General features: G+C 42.7%; 1 protein-coding gene across 1 annotated transcript; it reads right to left on the minus strand.

Annotated features, from left to right (window-relative positions):
- Window positions 1-883: 883 nt before the first annotated feature.
- On the minus strand, window positions 884-18,549 carry ywhag1 (3-monooxygenase/tryptophan 5-monooxygenase activation protein, gamma polypeptide 1). Its single transcript, XM_024432651.2, has 2 exons — window positions 18,313-18,549; window positions 884-3,907 (listed from the first exon to the last, which is right to left on the minus strand). Exons 1-2 carry the CDS (start codon window positions 18,397-18,399, stop codon window positions 3,251-3,253), a joined length of 744 nt encoding a protein of 247 aa, XP_024288419.1. The 5' UTR covers window positions 18,400-18,549; the 3' UTR covers window positions 884-3,250.
- Between the last annotated feature and the right edge of the window lie 787 nt (window positions 18,550-19,336).

Here is a 19,336-nt window from a genome sequence, read left to right on the forward strand (position 1 = left end):
TGTACCTACCCGCCTACCTACCTACCTACCTACAGTATCTAGCCATCCATGAACAACTGTACAACTGCATTGACAACAGATGCAACAGAGGTGTTCACAATATATGATAAATATCTCATTATATACTATATAAAATGCACATGTAACTATATTTAGTGTACAATAAATGTATAACTATATCTATCCATCTGTATATCTTCCTTCCTTCCTACCTACCTGTAGTGAACAACAGCTATAACAGTACTACATCTGCCTCGTTGTGCTAAAACAGTATCCATTATATTGCCATGACAAAAATGGGAATCTAAGGAGCCCCTTTGGATTCATCAAGAAGAAGTAACATTGTAAGAACACAAAGCAAAACAGCATCAGAAAGTCATCTGAAAAGGCCAAACACCTACTGCTGTATATGACGATAGGAATTCAATAACAGCAGCACTGAAATGTGGTTAGAAGAGCTTTGTAATATTTGAATGAAGTTGTTATTATCATTGTTATTATTGTTGTTATTATTTTGTCTTGTGCAACCGCTACATTATTCACATTTAAGATAGCAGAAGACAGATGAAAGTAAAAATGGTATAAAAAAAAAACGACAATAATGTTTCATGAGTATTCCTACGTAGAAAATCAAACACGGTTCAATCTTGACTATCTCACAGCATCATGTGACATTAAAAGCACAGAAAGGTGACTCAAATAAATTAACTATTTTACAGTGTGATCATTCTACATCTACACTATATGTCACTATGACAAAACCTCCCGACGGTAAGGTCAAAGGTTGAGCTAACACTGGTGTTTTTTTCCCTCTGCTTTTATTATAATTATTTGGGATCCTCCGCCTTTTGTTATGCAAAAGCACAAATACAAGAATTGCATGTCACTATAGCAATGTCCATTACAGATCAATTTATTGTTAACAATCATTGTTTTGGCATAGCGTACTTTCAGCAAATGGAGTAAAGGAAACACAGATTCAAATAAAATGTCAACAATCCAATATAAAGTATAAATAGAAAATAAATCAGACTGAAGTCTAGTCATTTCATGTTCATATGAATACGTAACATCCACAGTATAGGTTAATAATAATAAAGTCAAGCTACTGTATATAAATACATCACCAGCATGCACAATATTATATTATCGAGAATATTGGAGCAGTTATCGTCTTACACTGAAGAAACAGTTTAATAGGCAAGTGCATTTCTTGACAATTAAAAAAGTTAACACAAAAAGAAAATCCACAAACCTCAAATATGCTTTTAGATTGGGAGAGACTATATGCACATTCCTTGTGCCCAAAACTGTCACGCAGCGAGAGTTGAGTGGGAACAAACGGATTCGGTCTAGTCATTTCAGTCAGGCATCTTAATGAGCTTTTCCCAGCTAGCTAGTTTATGTTTGTGGCTAGAAACTTCAGACAGAATTTTTTACTTGTCTGCCAAAGCTGGGACTTGGGAGTGTTCAGAATCATTCTGTTTTTAACGGAAATATTGTTTCGGTTAAAATCATTACAATAACTGTGCTTTAGTTGTCACCCGGCCTGATATTGGCTAAACTATCTAGCTACTTTCCTCTCCTTACAGCAGGATAGCAGTGGCCAGCAAGTTGGGTGAAGGACACACTGTGCCCCATTGAGCAGAAGACTGTATCACGGTGACATCCAGATGGTTACTATACTACCAATATTACAAGTTATTTCTCGCTGCTATCCTACTCTAAATATAATGAAGTGGGATGAAACAAATAGCTACCGCCAGCGAAAATGTGTTACAGCTGCCTGGTGAAGCAACTGCTGCCCAGTGGGAAGCAACAGTGGGAACTGGGAAGTACCTCGATACAACACTGTTGCACTGGTCATTCACACCGGCTTGTCGTTACGTTAGCTAATTGGCATGTCACGGTGACATCCAGATGGTAACCAATCTACAAGTTATTTCATCCGTGGAAATAAAAAGCACTTTCTTTTACAAGTTATAACTAGTGCCATGCTGCTGTTGTTGCCAGCTAGCCAGCATAAACTAGCTAGCTGGGAAGGGCTCAACAGGACGGCTGACTGACTGTCAGTACCGAATCCATTCGTCTCCACTCACAGCTGTGTGACATACGTCATCAGTTTTGGGCACCAGGCGTGTCCATATAGCCCAGGTAATGTGTATTTTGTCCACTGAGTATGTGGTTCCAGTCAACTCAGTGTCATGGATCCAAGATTGTTGTAAACATGAATATACCGTAATTTAGGATAAAATATTCTGTTGTCTTACAATATCAAATGATCTCCTCTGCACGATAATTGTTTTTGTTGTTTTAGTGATTTTCTTTGTATTAACCTATTCTATTAATATGGCACCCTTGACAACCTAGGTAAGGGGAGAGTAATAATAATAATAATAATAATAACCAGGTGCTTGAAAATGTTTATGTATAGCATATCAGCGCATTAGTGGGCTGCACTGGCTGTGTATTTACTACTTTAGTTACAGTAATATAGTCTGTGTCTGAGTACAAACACATTCCTGACATCATGGGAACAAAACATTGGTTATGTATGTTCAATAATCACAGAGGATACCTGCTTTCACACAACAATTACCATTACAGGGTGATGCACACCTTTTAGATTCCATGTTGGTAAGTCTGAAGTGGTTAGCTAGAGGTACGATACCTATTTCTCCCTCTCTGGAACCTATTTGCAACTCTTTCTTTTTGCGAGGCGATGACATTCAAGTTTTTTTTTTTTTGCACAAGCTTCTATCTCCCCTTACGATTTTGAATGCTCCTCCTCCCTCACCACATCAGTTAAATAAGAAGCTCCATTTCATTTAGTGCCATAAGAACAGTCTTTATGCCAGTATGAGGGTGTCATTTCTAACCAAATAGCCAGACTCTACTTCCTGACTGACTGTTTGAGATACAGAACTTCTTCCTCTTAAGTGGTTTGGCAAATGTCGCAGAGGTAATCAAGAAGGAAGGGGTTCAACTATTTATTTTTTAACGATACTAAAAACTAAAATCATCTCCCTTCCTACTCCTCTTTCAATTTTTTCTTAACTTTTTAAATTTGTGTACAAATGAAGAACTGCAGCTGCGGTAGTATCATCAACGGCAAAAGTGGCTGCCAAAGTTCCACCAGCCAAATCATTTATTTCTAAGAACTGGTTTCATATTTTGTTGTGATTTGTGAGGGAGCGGGGTGTTGTGTGTATTGGCTGAAACAGGACACGGGAGTCTCTTTAGGGACTCTCTAGTTGTTGGTCTCACCACCCTCGTCATCCTGCTGGTCGCTGGTCCAGAGTGTCAAGTTGTCTCGTAGCAGCTGCATGATGAGGGTAGAGTCTTTGTAGGAGTCTTCGTTCAGGGTGTCCAGCTCAGCGATGGCGTCATCGAAGGCGGTCTTGGCCAAGTGGCAGGCCTGCTCAGGTGCATTTTGGATCTCGTAGTAGAACACGGAGTAGTTGAGGGCCAGACCCAGGCGGATAGGGTGGGTGGGCTGCATGTGCTCCTTGCTGATCTCATGGGCCTCGCTGTAGGACTTCTCAGAGGACTCCACCACGCCGACCCTCTTCTCGCCCGTGGCCACCTCGGCCAGGTAGCGGTAGTAGTCGCCCTTCATCTTCAGGTAAAACACCTTGCTCTCGTGCTGCGTTTCGTTGCAGTTCTTGATCAGGAAGTTGTCCAGGAGGTTGAGCACGTCCCGACACACGGTCTCCAGCTCCTTCTCGATCTTCTCGCGGTACGCACGCACCATCTCCATCTTCTTCTCGTTGCCGTCCGCCGAGGTCTTCTGCTCGATGCTGGAGATGACGCGCCAGGACGAGCGCCGCGCCCCTACCACATTCTTATAGGCCACAGAGAGCAGGTTCCTCTCCTCATTGGACAAGGCCTCATTCAACTCTGTCACCTATGAGACAAGGAGGGAGAAAGAGAGACAGCAATGTTTCAGAGTTGCAGTTTACCTTAAAACAGCATTTTAATCTTGTTAATTACTTTTATTGTCAGATTTGAAAACGTTTTTTTTCGTTAGGCCAATATGCAATCATTCATTGATGCCATGTTCTCTGACTTCTGCCAACGTTATGGATAGGAAAGGATATAGTAATGCCATGCCATGTGTTCACTTGCTAGCTGAAATATCCTATTATATTGATATAACCTAAATGGCTATTCACATATCGTCATTCATGATTCACAACGATCGAGGTCAGAGATGGGCTAACTCCCATGATCTTCTACACCAGTGATCATGGCATCCAGAGGCTGCAGGCTGGGGTTGGACCACGCCTCCATGTAGCAGGCTGACATCATCCCCCTGTCCCTGGCTTCTCATTGGCTTTCTCTTGCTCTGAAAGCTTGTTTTGTTTTGTTTCCACAGGCCTGTGTCTGTCTGGCTAGAGGATTTAATCCTTTATACCCCCACGAGAGGAGACCATGCGGTGCCGCACGCATCACAGCCGTCTTTACATACCTAACCCTCTGCTCTGAATATAAAGCCAGCTACTCTCTGGTTGCATGTCCCAAATGGCACCCTATTCCATTTTATAGTGCACTACTTTTCACCAGGGCCCAAAGGGCTCTGGTCAAAAGTAGTGCATATGGACGCAGCCTCCATTTCAGGGCCTAAATTCCTCTCCAATCCCATTCAAAGCAGAGCATGGGGCCCTGGCTGTGGCTGTGGCAGTATAGTTCGCAGCAAGCCCCCTTTGTCTGATGATAGCCCTACTGAATGTGTTGTCTATGAAGAAAAAAAATCTTTCTATTCTTAACCTCCCGAACTAGAGAGATTTTGGTGATATTTAAATACACAAAAATCAGAAAAGCACAGAGCTAAACCCACTTGATTGCTTGCTTGCTTTAAGCCACCTTGCTCTCTTGGCCCGTTGGCAGAGGGGTCCAGAAAAACAATCTACAGCTAGCTGTTTGATGATGTCAGCTTGGGAGCTCAACGATAGTTTACTGCCAAAGCTAAAAGCATTGCTTTGAAGGTATATATTGTCATTTTCCAGTGCTGTCAGAACAACGGTTAAACTTAACCCTAACCTTAACCATCAGCTGCTTATCAACAGATAGTTTGTTAATAGGCCATATAGGCCAGTACCATATGTAGAGCATCTACAGATGGATAATCCGGACAATTCAAATAAAGTGTGACACTTTGCTCTACTATATTTCTAATCAGAATCCTCAAAACTATAACGAGAACAGGGTACTTTTTGAAACTTTTGTTAGCCTGGAGGTTCTCTAAGTCTTTCTCCAGCTTTGAGAGCATAGCACATCCAAGGGGCAGATGGTAACTCAAATCAAATCAAATCAAATTTTATTTGTCACATACACATGGTTAGCAGATGTTAATGCGAGTGTAGCGAAATGCTTGTGCTTCTAGTTCCGACAATACAGTAATAACGAGCAAGTAATCTAACTAACAATTCCAAAAAAACTACTGTCTTATACACAGTGTAAGGGGATAAAGAATATGTACATAAGGATATATGAATGAGTGATGGTACAGAGCAGCATAGGCAAGATACAGTAGATGATATCGAGTACAGTATATACATATGAGATAAGTATGTAAACCAAGTGGCATAGTTAAAGTGGCTAGTGATACATGTATTACATAAGGATGCAGTCGATGATATAGAGTACAGTATCAACGTATGCATATGAGATGAACAATGTAGGGTAAGTAACATTATATAAGGTAGCATTGTTTAAAGTGGCTAGTGATATATTTACATCATTTCCCATCAATTCCCATGATTAAAGTGGCTGGAGTAGAGTCAGTGTCATTGACAGTGTGTTGGCAGTAGCCACTCAATGTTAGTGGTGGCTGTTTAACAGTCTGATGGCCTTGAGATAGAAGCTGTTTTTCAGTCTCTCGGTCCCAGCTTTGATGCACCTGTACTGACCTCGCCTTCTGGATGACAGCGGGGTGAACAGGCAGTGGCTCGGGTGGTTGATGTCCTTGATGATCTTTATGGCCTTCCTGTAGCATCGGGTGGTGTAGGTGTCCTGGAGGGCAGGTAGTTTGCCCCCGGTGATGCGTTGTGCAGACCTCACTACCCTCTGGAGAGCCTTACGGTTGAGGGCGGTGCAGTTGCCATACCAGGCGGTGATACAGCCCGCCAGGATGCTCTCGATTGTGCATCTGTAGAAGTTTGTGAGTGCTTTTGGTGACAAGCCAAATTTCTTCAGCCTCCTGAGGTTGAAGAAGCGCTGCTGCGCCTTCCTCACGATGCTGTCTGTGTGAGTGGACCAATTCAGTTTGTCTGTGATGTGTATGCCGAGGAACTTAAAACTTGCTACCCTCTCCACTACTGTTCCATCGATGTGGATGGGGGAGTGTTCCCTCTGCTGTTTCCTGAAGTCCACAATCATCTCCTTAGTTTTGTTGACGTTGAGTGTGAGGTTATTTTCCTGACACCACACTCCGAGGGCCCTCACCTCCTCCCTGTAGGCCGTCTCGTCGTTGTTGGTAATCAAGCCTACCACTGTTGTGTCGTCCGCAAACTTGATGATTGAGTTGGAGCGTGCATGGCCACGCAGTCGTGGGTGAACAGGGAGTACAGGAGAGGGCTCAGAACGCACCCTTGTGGGGCCCCAGTGTTGAGGATCAGCGGGGAGGAGATGTTGTTGCCTACCCTCACCACCTGGGGCGGCCCGTCAGGAAGTCCAGTACCCAGTTGCACAGGGCGGGGTCGAGACCCAGGGTCTCGAGCTTGATGACGAGCTTGGAGGGTACTATGGTGTTGAATGCCGAGCTGTAGTCGATGAACAGCATTCTCACATAGGTATTCCTCTTGTCCAGATGGGTTAGGGCAGTGTGCAGTGTGGTTGAGATTGCATCGTCTGTGGACCTATTTGGGCGGTAAGCAATTTGGAGTGGGTCAAGGGTGTCAGGTAGGGTGGAGGTGATATGGTCCTTGACTAGTCTCTCAAAGCACTTCATGATGACGGATGTGAGTGCTACGGGCGGTAGTCGTTTAGCTCAGTTACCTTAGCTTTCTTGGGAACAGGAACAATGGTGGCCCTCTTGAAGCATGTGGGAACAGCAGACTGGTATAGGGATTGATTGAATATGTCCGTAAACACACCGGCCAGCTGGTCTGCGCATGCTCTGAGGGCGCGGCTGGGGATGCCGTCTGGGCCTGCAGCCTTGCGAGGGTTAACACGTTTAAATGTCTTACTCACTTCGGCTGCAGTGAAGGAGAGACCGCATGTTTCCGTTGCAGGCCGTGTCAGTGGCACTGTATTGTCCTCAAAGCGGGCAAAAAGTTATTTAGTCTGTCTGGGAGCAAGACATCCTGGTCCGTGACTGGGCTGGGTTTCTTCCTGTAGTCCGTGATTGACTGTAGACCCTGCCACATGCCTCTTGTGTCTGAGCCGTTGAATTGAGATTCTACTTTGTCTCTGTACTGGCGCTTAGCTTGTTTGATAGCCTTGCGGAGGGAATAGCTGCACTGTTTGTATTCAGTCATGTTACCAGACACCTTGCCCTGATTAAAAGCAGTGGTTCGTGCCTTCAGTTTCACACGAATGCTGCCATCAATCCACGGTTTCTGGTTAGGGAATGTTTTAATCGTTGCTATGGGAACGACATCTTCAACGCACGTTCTAATGAACTCGCACACCGTATCAGCGTATTCGTCAATGTTGTTGTCTGACGCAATACGAAACATCTCCCAGTCCACGTGATGGAAGCAGTCTTGGAGTGTGGAGTCAGCTTGGTCGGACCAGCGTTGGACAGACCTCAGCGTGGGAGCTTCTTGTTTTAGTTTCTGTCTGTAGGCAGGGATCAACAAAATGGAGTCGTGGTCAGCTTTTCCGAAAGGGGGGCGGGGCAGGGCCTTATATGCGTCGCGGAAGTTAGAGTAACAATGATCCAAGGTCTTTCCACCCCTGGTTGCGCAATCGATATGCTGATAAAATTTAGGGAGTCTTGTTTTCAGATTAGCCTTGTTAAAATCCCCAGCTACAATGAATGCAGCCTCTGGATAAATCGTTTCCAGTTTGCAGAGAGTTAAATAAAGTTCGTTCAGAGCCATCGATGGCTACAGTCCCAGCCCTGCCTTTCCAGTGATGTCGAGGCCGAAATATCTTTTATCTTTCCATGTCAGCTATCATTTGATTGAGCAGGGGGAGATTGTTCACTATAATTTATTCTCTAATCTTTCTCAGTTCTCTCTCTCTCTCTTTCAATTTCTCTCACTCTCTCTCCTCATCTATTTATCTATCTATAGTCTGGAACATATCCCTTTCCCAGTCCATTTTTCTGCCTCCCCTGACCAATCAAGAGGGGTTCCACTCTCTCCTCCGACAAATTCTGTGCATTACAGCTTACAGTACACGTCCAGAATCAGAGCAAGTCATCTATGAGTCATAGCTCAATCTAATATTCCAAGCCGCTTATGATGATTACAGCCCTCGAATTGAAGAAAAAAAGAGATTACTTTGCTGTCAGTGTTTTCTTCTGCTACACATGAAGCTTACTAAATTGTCCAAGTGGGAGTTGTTATTTTCGTTGCCACATGCTTGGAGCCTTGGGCTGGCTATACAAGGAACTTTTTATTCCTGCAAAAATGTAATATATAAAACACCAAGTTCAACTGCTGATACTGCTCACACGCACAGGTGTATCCTCCAACACACAGAAATGTTATCATATAGGAGAACACTGATTTCACCCCTAACTCTTCCATGACACTACAATCCTTCATAGATCAACTTCCTTCAGTGATTCTTCAAAGTCAAAACAACACACGATTTAAAAAAAAAATGTTATTTAACCTTTATTTAACCAGCTAGGCCAGTTGAGAACAAGTTCTCATTTACAACTGTGACCTGGCCAAGATAAAGCAAAGCAGTGTGAAAAAAACAACAGAGTTACACATGGAATAAACAAACGTACAGTCAATAACACAATAGAAAAAATCTATATACAGTATGTGCGAATGTAGTAAGATTAGGGAGGTAAAAGCAACAAATAGGCCATAACTGCAAAATAATTACAATTTAGAATTAACACTGAAGTGATAAATGTGTAGATGATGATGTACAAGTAGAGATTCTGGGGTGCAAAATAACAAAAGTAAATAACAATATGGGGATGAGGTAGTTGGGTGGGCTATTTACAGATGGGCTGTGTACAGGTGCAATGATCGGTAAGCTGCTCTGATTATTAAGGTTAGGGTTAGGGCTAGGGTAAGTGGCTGGTTACAACCAGCCAATCCCAGCCTTCTGCTCTGGCCAGATGACTGGCTAGTGTCTACCTACTGTAACAGGGAGGGGCCGAACTCTGAAAGGAAAAAATATCTATCTATCATGCTATCTTCAGTTTCCATGGGAACTGACTGAGAGATCTGCTTTGTTTGGGACAACCAGATATTCTATCTCTACAGCCCAAGGACAGGATAAGGAGAATGGCCAGTGGAGGTAGTGGATTGGGGTATAGTGTGGTAGTGGGTCAGGGGAAGGATCTGCTAATACACACACACACAGTCCACAAATAGCTATGTCAAAGACAATCCCCTCTATGGGCTAATTCATAGTATCGCACAAGGAATTACCTTTTCGCCCTATCTGTATCCACTGCTAAAACAACAGATCTTCTTCTTAAAATTTTATTTCAATTGATATAACAGTAGAACAGCTAGCATCTCTCTGACACACGCTACAATTTCAATGCTTCCAAGACAATAATGGACACATTATACTACTGACCTTGAGTTACCTTCATATAATGCAACGTGTTGCATCATAAAGCATCATAAATTGAACAATGGCCATATAGATGACCTCTGGACTGGTGTTGTTGTGCTATTACTGAAAAGGTAGGGAAACAGAGAAATGCGCATGACCAACAGAACAAGCACTTGACACTACTTTTCAAACACACACACACACGAAAGCACGCACACACACACACACACACACACACACACACACACACACACACACACACACACACACACACACACACACACACACACACACACACACACTAGACAGGCCATGGGCTTTGTAAAAACATGGCTGCCTTTATTTCAGCAGCCTGGGGGTGAAACAGAAAGGACTGACGGAAGCTGTGGTGCAGGGATCACAATAGAGCCTTCTGTCTGCCAGCAAAGCTCATCAATCGCACTGGCTCTCTCGTGACTCATCCCCACACTGGCTGCTGTCAACTCCCAAACATCTGTGTGTGTTAAACGATAACAAAAGCAACAGGAAACCAAAAGATCAATTATTTCTCTCTGATGGCTGTCTACTGTGAATCATGGCTCAGGCCCACTAATGTCTAATATCTATAGAAGGGAAGGCATGTAGCGGAGGAAGTGAGGTTGGTTAAAGTTGGAAAGGGTGCGGAGTGGCACCATACTCATTTTGTTCCACCTCTGCAACCCATCCCACCTACTTGAAGGCCACACATGGATGCAGGGCTGGGTCATTCCTCAAATCTGGTGCCTTTTGGACCAATATGTTTGACTTACAAAAAAACATATTTGTCAAACTCAGACACTTAAATCCTAAAAATTATAGGTGGATTGTTTACATAATGAGATATTACAAATTTGTATCAACAGTTGAAGTCGGAAGTTTACATACACCTTAGCCAAATACATTTAAACTCAGTTTTTCACAATTACTGACATTTAAAAATTCCCTGTCTTAGGTCAGTTAGGATCACCACTTTATTTTAAGAATGTGAAATGTCAGAATAATTGTAGAGAGAATTATATATTTCAGCTTTTATTTCTTTCATCACATTCCCAGTGGGTCAGAAGTTTACATACACTCAATTAGTATTTGGTAGCATTGCCTTTAAATTGTGTAACTTGGGTTTAACGTTTCGGGTAGTCTTCCACAAGCTTCCCACAATAAGTTGGGTGAATTTTGGCCCATTCCTCCTGACAGAGCTGGTGTAACTGAGTCAGGTTTGTAGGCCTCCTTGCGCGCACAAGCTTCTTCAATTCTGCCCACAAATGTTCTATAGGGTTGAGGTCAGGGCTTTGTAATGGTCACTCCAATACCTTGACTTTGTTGTCCTTAAGCCATTTTGCCACAAATTTGGAAGTATGCTTGGGGTCATTGTCCATTTGGAAGACCCATTTATGACCAAGCAGCTTAACTGATGTCTTGAGATGTTGCTTCAATATATCCACATAATTTTCTTGCCTCATGATGCCATCTATTTTGTGAAGTGCACCAGTCCGTCCTGCAGCAAAGCACCGCCACAACATGATGCTGCCACCCCCGTGCTTCATGGTTGGAATGGTGTTCTTCGGCTTGCTAGCCTCCCCCTTTTTCCTCCAAACATAACAATGGTCATTATGGCCAAACAGTTCTATTTTTGTTTCATCGGACCAGAGGACATTTCTCAAAATAATACGGTCTTGTGCAGTTGCAAACTGTAGTCTGGCTTTTTTATGGAGGTTTTGGAGCAGTGGCTTCTTCCTTGCTGAGCAGCCTTTCAGGTTATGTCAATATAGGACTCGTTTTACTGTGGATATAGATACATTTGTACCGGTTTCCTCCAGCATCTTCACAAGGTCCTTTGCTGTTGTTCTGGGATTGATTTGCACTTTTCGCACCAAAGTACGTTCATTTCTAGGAGACAGAACGTGTCTCCTTCCTGAGAGGTATGCGGCTGCGTGGTCCCATGGTGTTTATACTTGCGTACTATTGTTTGTACAGATAAACGTGGTACCTTCAGGCATTTGGAAATTGCTCCCAAGGATGAACCAAATTGTTTGGAGGTCTACAATTTTTTTCTGAGGTCTTTGGCTGATTTCTTTTGATTTTCCCATGATGTCATGCAAAGAGGCAATGAGTTTGAAGGTAGGCCTTGAAATACATCCACAGGTACACCTCCAATTGACTCAAATTATGTCAAAAGCTTATCAGAAGCTTCTAAAGCCATGACATCATTTTCTGGAATTTTCCAAGCTGTTTAAAGGCACAGTCAATTTAGTGTATATAAACTTCTGACCCACTGGAGTTGTGATACAGTGAATTATAAGTGAAATAATCTGTCTGTAAACAATTGTTGGAAAAATTACTTGTGTCATGCACAAAGTAGATGTCCTAACCGACTTGCCAAAACTATAGTTTGTTAACAATAAATTTGTGGAGTGGTTGAAAAACAAGTTTTAATGACTCCAACCTAAGTGTATGTAAACCTCCGACTTCAACTGTATATACACATAAAATATAAATATATTAGTAATTTATTTCATATCTTTTCTAACAACATTTCCATGTTTGATTGAGTTCTTTTTTTAAAATATACACTTCCATTCAAAAGTTTGCGGTCACTTAGAAATGTCCTTATTTTTTAAAGAAAAGCACATTTTTTGTCCATTAAAACAGAAATACAGTGTAGACATTGTTAATGTTGTAAATGACTATTGTAGCTGGAAATGGCTGATTTTTTATGGAATATCTACTTAGGCGTAATCGAACCCACAAATGCTTGTGCTCCAGATACTCAACTAGTCTAAAGAAGGACAGTTTTATTGCTTCTTTAATGAGGACAACAGTTTTCAGCTGTACTAACATACGTGCTAAAGGGTTTTCTAATGATCAATCAGCCTTTTAAAATACTAAACTTGGATTAGCTAACACAACGTGCCATTGGAACACAGGAGTGATGTATCCTGCTAATGGGCCTCTGTAGACTTATGTCGATATTCCATAAAAAATATGCTGTTTCCAGTTACTTTAATCATTTACAACATTAACAATGTCTACACTGTATTTCTGATCAATTTGATGTTATTTTAATGGACAAAAAAATGTGCTTTTCTTTCAAAAACAAGGAAATTTATAAGTGACCCCAAACTTTTGAACGGTAGTGTATATTTTTTATTAATATTAATTTAGCCTAACAGGGTGGAGATTTATGAGTGACACAAACAGAATAACTCATGAAATATGGAAAAAATATATAAAACAGAGTGTGTATATTTATTTAGCTTTGCACCGATTTCACACTCAAAGAATTATGACACTTCCTGAACGTTATGTCATTGTGGGAATGGGCTGTTTTCTTAAAGGGGAATTACAACATACTAACAGGGTGGAAAGGGAAATCAGGGACCTTAAAATACAATAATAACAAACACAATATTCATGAACATTTTAAGTAGGATTATAAAATAATCTCTCATAGAAGTTGGTTAATAGCACCCGGGGACAATGCGAAAATGCCTACATCCACTAAAAACAAAGTGCATAAAATTCCCTTTGAGATCCATTTCTTTGTGTTTTTATGGTAAAGGACACATAACTTTATCTTTAAAGCCCTTTGGATGCCACATTTGACACGAAATAGAAGGTGATACGAGGTGATATTTCCTGGGGACAGAAAAGGCACCAGATTGTAGGAATGACCCGACTAACACAAGAGTGGGCTCAGTCTACATGTCCCTAGCTCCCGATCTCTTCATCGCTTACACCCCCCACCTCTGTTTCTCTCCCCATCTCTCTTTCATCCTTCCTGTCATCACTTTCTCCTCATTCCCTTGCACTTCCTCCCTTGCTTTCCCTTTCTCTCTAACTTAAAGTGACATCTCTCCTGCCTACCCTCTCCCTCTATCAGGCTGCAGAGCACAGAGACGACGTGTGCTAGCGCTACCTGACGTCACTAGCTGTGAGAGTGGTGCGAGCGTGGATGGCTGGTTAAGGCAGAGAGAGGGAGAGAGAAAGGGAGAGAGGAAGAGTGGAAAAGAGAGGGCGTGCTGCTGGGAAAGGGGGATGTGTGTGTGTGTGTGTGTGTGTGTGTGTGTGTGTGTGTGTGTGGGGGTGTTTCAGGGAAGGGGTTGCTTCAAGTAGCTCTTTGTTGTTATATAACCATACATGACTGCAGTTTTTCATAGAAGTTTTTCTCTGTCTCTGTCATTGCTGCTGCGGCAGGCATATAAAAATACAATGCGTAAAAGGCAAGGAAAAAACATGAGTAAATTAGTATGTTTTTTAAAGCCAGGTCCATGTTGGTAGTGAGGGTGATAACCTGCCCTGCTACAATACAGAGAGTGAGGAGGGTACAGCATTCAAGATATACAGCATCAAGGCGGGATTTACGATTCGACACATTTGAGTAATAGCCTACTGTCATTTATAATCTGGAGAATGTTACCTTTCATTTTAGATCGGTATGAAATAATAAATAAGGTGCCAGTGAAATGAGATGATCACAAAAGCTCTGACAAAGGTTCAGGGGACAGGAAGGGGATTGGGGGATCAGGTAGCTCCTGAGTGGCCCAGTGGTCTAAGACACTGCATCTCAGTGCTAGAGGCGTCACTACAGACCCTGGTTTGATTCCAGGTGTCACGCCCTGGTCAAAGTATTTTGTGTTTATCTTTATGTATTTGGTCAGGCCAGGGTGTGGCATGGGGTTTTTGTAATTGTGGTGTGTTTTGTCTTGGGGTTTTGGTGGTGGTATTGGGATTGTAGCTTAGTGGGTTGTCTAGCAAGGTCTATGGCTGTCTGGAGTGGTTCTCAATCAGAGGCAGGTGCTTATCGTTGTCTCTGATTGGGAACCATATTTAGGCAGCCATATTCTTTGAGTTTGTCGTGGGTGATTGTCCTTAGTGTCTTACTTGTACTCTCTGTTAGTTTGCACTAGATAGGCTGTTTTCGGTTTTCATTACGTTTATTGTTTTGTAGTGTTTAGTGTTTAGTCGTGTTTACGTTTTGTTTAATAAATATGGATCGCAATCGACACGCTGCAGTTTGGTCCGACTCTCCTTCATCACCACTAGAAATCCGTTACACCAGGCTGTATCACTTTGTTCACCATGGTGTTGTTGAATATTGTTCCCATGTCCGTTGGTGCGTGTGAGAACCTGTGCTGTGTGTTTTGGGCTTTCGTGCCCTTGTGGATTGCGCAGATCTTAATCATCGCGCGCTAGTGTTATTTATTCGAGGTACTCCTCGCTATTTTGTTTGGGTTTCAACCCTGTTTTTGTTACGTGTTGGTTTGGTCTTCGTCCCCGTGCCTTTACACGGCACGCCGTAATTTGGGTAAAATAAAGAACCTTGTTATGCATTCCTGCGCCTGTCTCCCAAATCATTTATACCAGTTTTGCCCGGGGTAGGCCATCATTGTAAATAAGAATTTGTTCTTAACTGAATTGCCTAGTTAAGTAAATGTTAAATTAAAAAAATAAAATATAAAAGCTGCCTATTCAACAGCATGATGGTCTTTATTTTCTAAGACGGTAAAGTAGGACAGTGTCACGCCCTAACCTGAGAGTTTTTTTATTCTTTATTTTGGTTAGGTCGGTGTGTGACTAGGGTGGGTAATCTAGTGTGTGTATTTCTATGTTGGCCTGGTATATGGTTCCCAATCAGAGGCAGCTGTTTATCATTGTCTCTGATTGGAGATCATATTTAGGCAGCCATTTCCCCACTGTGTTTTGTGGGATCTTGTTGATGTGTAGTTACCTGTGAGCACTCCATAGCTTCATGTGTCATTTGCTCTTTATTGTTTTTTTGTGCGTTTCACGAATTAAAAGTGTGGAACCCATATCACGCTGCGCCTTGGTCCGAGTATGCTTACAACGACGATCGTGACAGACAGACGCTAAAGGAAACATGACATCACAGGGTGACACTGGATGCAACCCTCCTCCCCGCACTTTTCCCCATTCTCTCTCCCCCAAAGGATGAATGAACTGCTTCACCTCAGATAGAAGCCCAGCATGTGAACCATTTCTGACTCAGATTCTGAGTTATAGCGAGGGTTCATTCACCCGACTGATGAATGAAAAACATGTTACATCATCAGCCCAACCACATATGCTTTGCTGCTTTGAATTGAGTAGCTGTTAAAAATCCTGTTTATAACGTTGCATATAACACTCAGTGCTTGAATTTGGCAAATTCACGCAGGGCAGGTACCTCTACATATCTACTGCTCTAGTCTAGTTTATTAGGATCCCCATTTGCTACTCTTCCTGGAGTCCCCGCTCTAGTACCACAACCAGAATAATTGCTCTAAAATATCAATACCAGTATTGTAAAAATGTCACCATGGTGAAGGAAAATATAATTATTGAATGCCATCCAAGTATACATGCATCACATTCTCTTTTGACACATTAACGGCCGACTAACTGACTGACTTTAGAGGAGGGATCCTCTGCATGTGGGTAGTGACAACGAAGTAGAATGCCAGCATACCACTACTGCCAACCACTCGTCATTTCCCCAGAAAATGTAACTGATGGCCGGGGAATCCCTTGCCACTGATGCCCAGTGGAGTGGCAGCTAAATCAAAAATCAGTCAGACACACCCTGATACCCACTGCTGCAGCACAGCCAGGGCTGGAGCTGGTGTTGGGGGCTGGCTCGGGCTGCATGGGGCTGGAGATAGGGATGGGGCTGCATCTGCAGGGGAGTCAGGCCGGGCTGGGGATGGGACCGGGGATAAGGATGGGGGTGGACTTCCTCCATCTCTGACTCAGCATCATTTAGAGGGAGGAGCCAAAGCCCTTCTCCCCTCTGACATTATCACCACCTGGCCCTGAAGCAGCCTGCTTTCCTGAAGAGTATAATTCATGACTAATACTACTGCCAGCTTCTGTAATTAAATCTGTGTCTGTGTTATTATAGTGTACTAAAGTAACCCCTCAACATTATAGTGCACTGTTCAAGGTAATTATACCATGCCTTCTATATGGACTAGTAGTCTGTGACAGAGCATTACCTCAGAGGTGGATATAGGCAATTTATTTAGGATTTTCTACTTAACGTGGATCTACAGTAATTGGCATTCATGTTTTTTGGGGTCAGAATGAGGATGAGAGATAGGCTAGACAGACAACCTCAGCTCAGTGGATAGATCCCAGGAACACCATACTGGCCTGGCCAGATCATATCATTGGATTAAGCCTCCATATCATATACTTCCTCAGCTATTGTATATACAGTGAGTAGGCGATATCATCAATTACAGAATTCCTGCATTTCTGAATTGTGGGCTACAGATAAATGGGCTGAGTCTGATTCTGAAATGGTGCAATACGGGTACTGCACCTTGGCACACTGCGACACGCCTAGTGCAAGAAACTGCTATGCCTTCCTTTCAAGGGGGTCGAGGAGGACGCAAGTATAAAGCATTGGGTGCTATAATGTGTCTTTGAGATTGAATTCAGAACCCTGACCATTCTAACACGTTCTAGTCTGCACATTGAATCCACTGCAATATGACAACCACAGAACGTTCTGGAAGGATTTCTGCTGCCACCCACGTTTCAGGTTCCCAGGATCATATTTTATGGGGATATTGTTTATTGCCCAAATCAATATCGGCTACGACACTAACGTTTGCGTTAGGCCTATTCTACACAGGTGGGTAGATTTTATGACATTGTGTGTGTGCGTAAATTGATTTCCTCACAATGATAGATGTGACTAATAATGCATCTTTGCGGGAGATTGTCATGTTTAGGGAACATCATCACAATCAGGGAATGGGACATGCCTATCTCCAACCCTGCTGTCACTCACATTGCAGTAACCTACAGTAAACCTAGAGTTGGCTACCAGTAAATTGCTTTCCCTCTGGTGTCTAGCCAAATGTTCATCGTTTTATGCGAAGATTCCACTGCCCCTCCCTGCCAATTGTATCTGTCCTTTCAATTTAATTCAGTTAGATCAACAATTAAACAAACAGGTTTCATCTACAGAGCAAGGTGCTTTGTCGGTTATTGCCTCCTATCATTACTGCCATGCTGTCTAGCTGATTAAAAAGCAACCTAGCAAAAGGCACCGCCCTAAGATCACACAGTCCGCACAGTCCGCATTCGTTCGCTGTTTTCATCATCTGACAGCCGTATTCCACATTGACAACCCATTTCTACTAGGCTATGAGGTAATAACTGACCATACATAGCTCAATGTTTCAATAAACATTACCTTTCATAAAGATAATGAACGGTGAGCAAATAATCGTTGGATTTAAAAATAAAACAGATGTCGAAAGGTATGGTGAAAGCCTACATGGGCCTTGCCAGTAAAGTTCCAGAAAATGTCACTGGCATGATATATTGGCTTTCCCCTGTCTTATTCCAGTTGAAGGTTTTGACATAATAATGATCTTTCATGGCATGTTTAATACACCAAATATGGAACACTACAATAATCAGGGAACGATAATTGCCATAGGATACACCACAGTTATTCTTTATGTAAGCCTAGCTACATCAAACAAAACAGAAAAAAAATGAAAGTGTAAGTATTAGAAAGTGGAGGTTATTTATGATTCCTTATGATACTCAGAAATATGATTCCAAAGCAGAACTTACCGATTTCATGGCTGCTGCCATATCATCATATCTTTCAGCCTGTTCGGCCAGCCTGGCTTTCTGCACCAGTTGCTCGCGATCAACCATTTTAGCTGTCGTTAATACAATGTTATTCTAGAATTGGTAAAATTTAAATGGTAATATGTCACTCTCAGCAATGCAGTGAACGTTACCAGAGGTCCTCTTGCTGCAGCTGCTGTCTGCTGTCTGCGCGTGCAGACGGGACACCCCCTCCCCCTCCTTACCACTTTCCGTGGATTGCGTCACCACCTGAAAAGGCGTGTCTATGCGAAGTGATGTAACAATCCTTATTGGGAGAACGGTCCGTGCCGGATACCGGTAACAAATAGGATTTTACGGTTAGAATCAGACGCTATTTACTCTGCGCAGGGTGCTGTGGGAAATGTAGTGGTTTAGGCTAGCATCTTTCATTCTAAACCATCAAACACACTATAATTGAACAATGGTATGCATATAATCAATGAATGTGTTTCTGTCTGTAAAGAGTGAGGGTTATTCTTATACAAATTCTACCACAGAAGGTCTAGTATAGCCTCCAATAGGGCATTTATGGTGGAACGTGTAGAGCCTAGGCTACCTTTCATATATGAGTCACTTTGCAAAGTAAATGCTATCAAATAGAATAGAATATTGCAGTCATTTATTAGCCTCTATGTTAAGCAGCAGAGTGCAGGCCTGTAGGCTACTGAACACATCCACCAATAGCCTGTGTTCAGAGAGTTGTCCATGCAGCTTGACCATGTCAGTCAACCAGCCTGGCCACAGCCTGGCCACAGTGAGCAGCTGTTTGGATGAGTGATGCTCTTGGCTCTGGTAATAGCACCAAATGGCTGCTGAGTGGGTCGCCTGGTAATCCAAGCAAGGCCTGTTCCTCCCTATAAGCAGCTTAGCTCTCAGAGAGTGACTGGTGGGTGGTGGCAAAGAGTGAGTCCGGTCCTACATACAGACAGACCCTTGCCTCGGCACCTATTGCCTAAAAGCTTGAACCTCAACACTATAGCTA

This window comes from Oncorhynchus tshawytscha, linkage group LG09 (assembly GCF_018296145.1).
Source record: "Oncorhynchus tshawytscha isolate Ot180627B linkage group LG09, Otsh_v2.0, whole genome shotgun sequence".
NCBI lineage: Eukaryota > Metazoa > Chordata > Actinopteri > Salmoniformes > Salmonidae > Oncorhynchus > Oncorhynchus tshawytscha.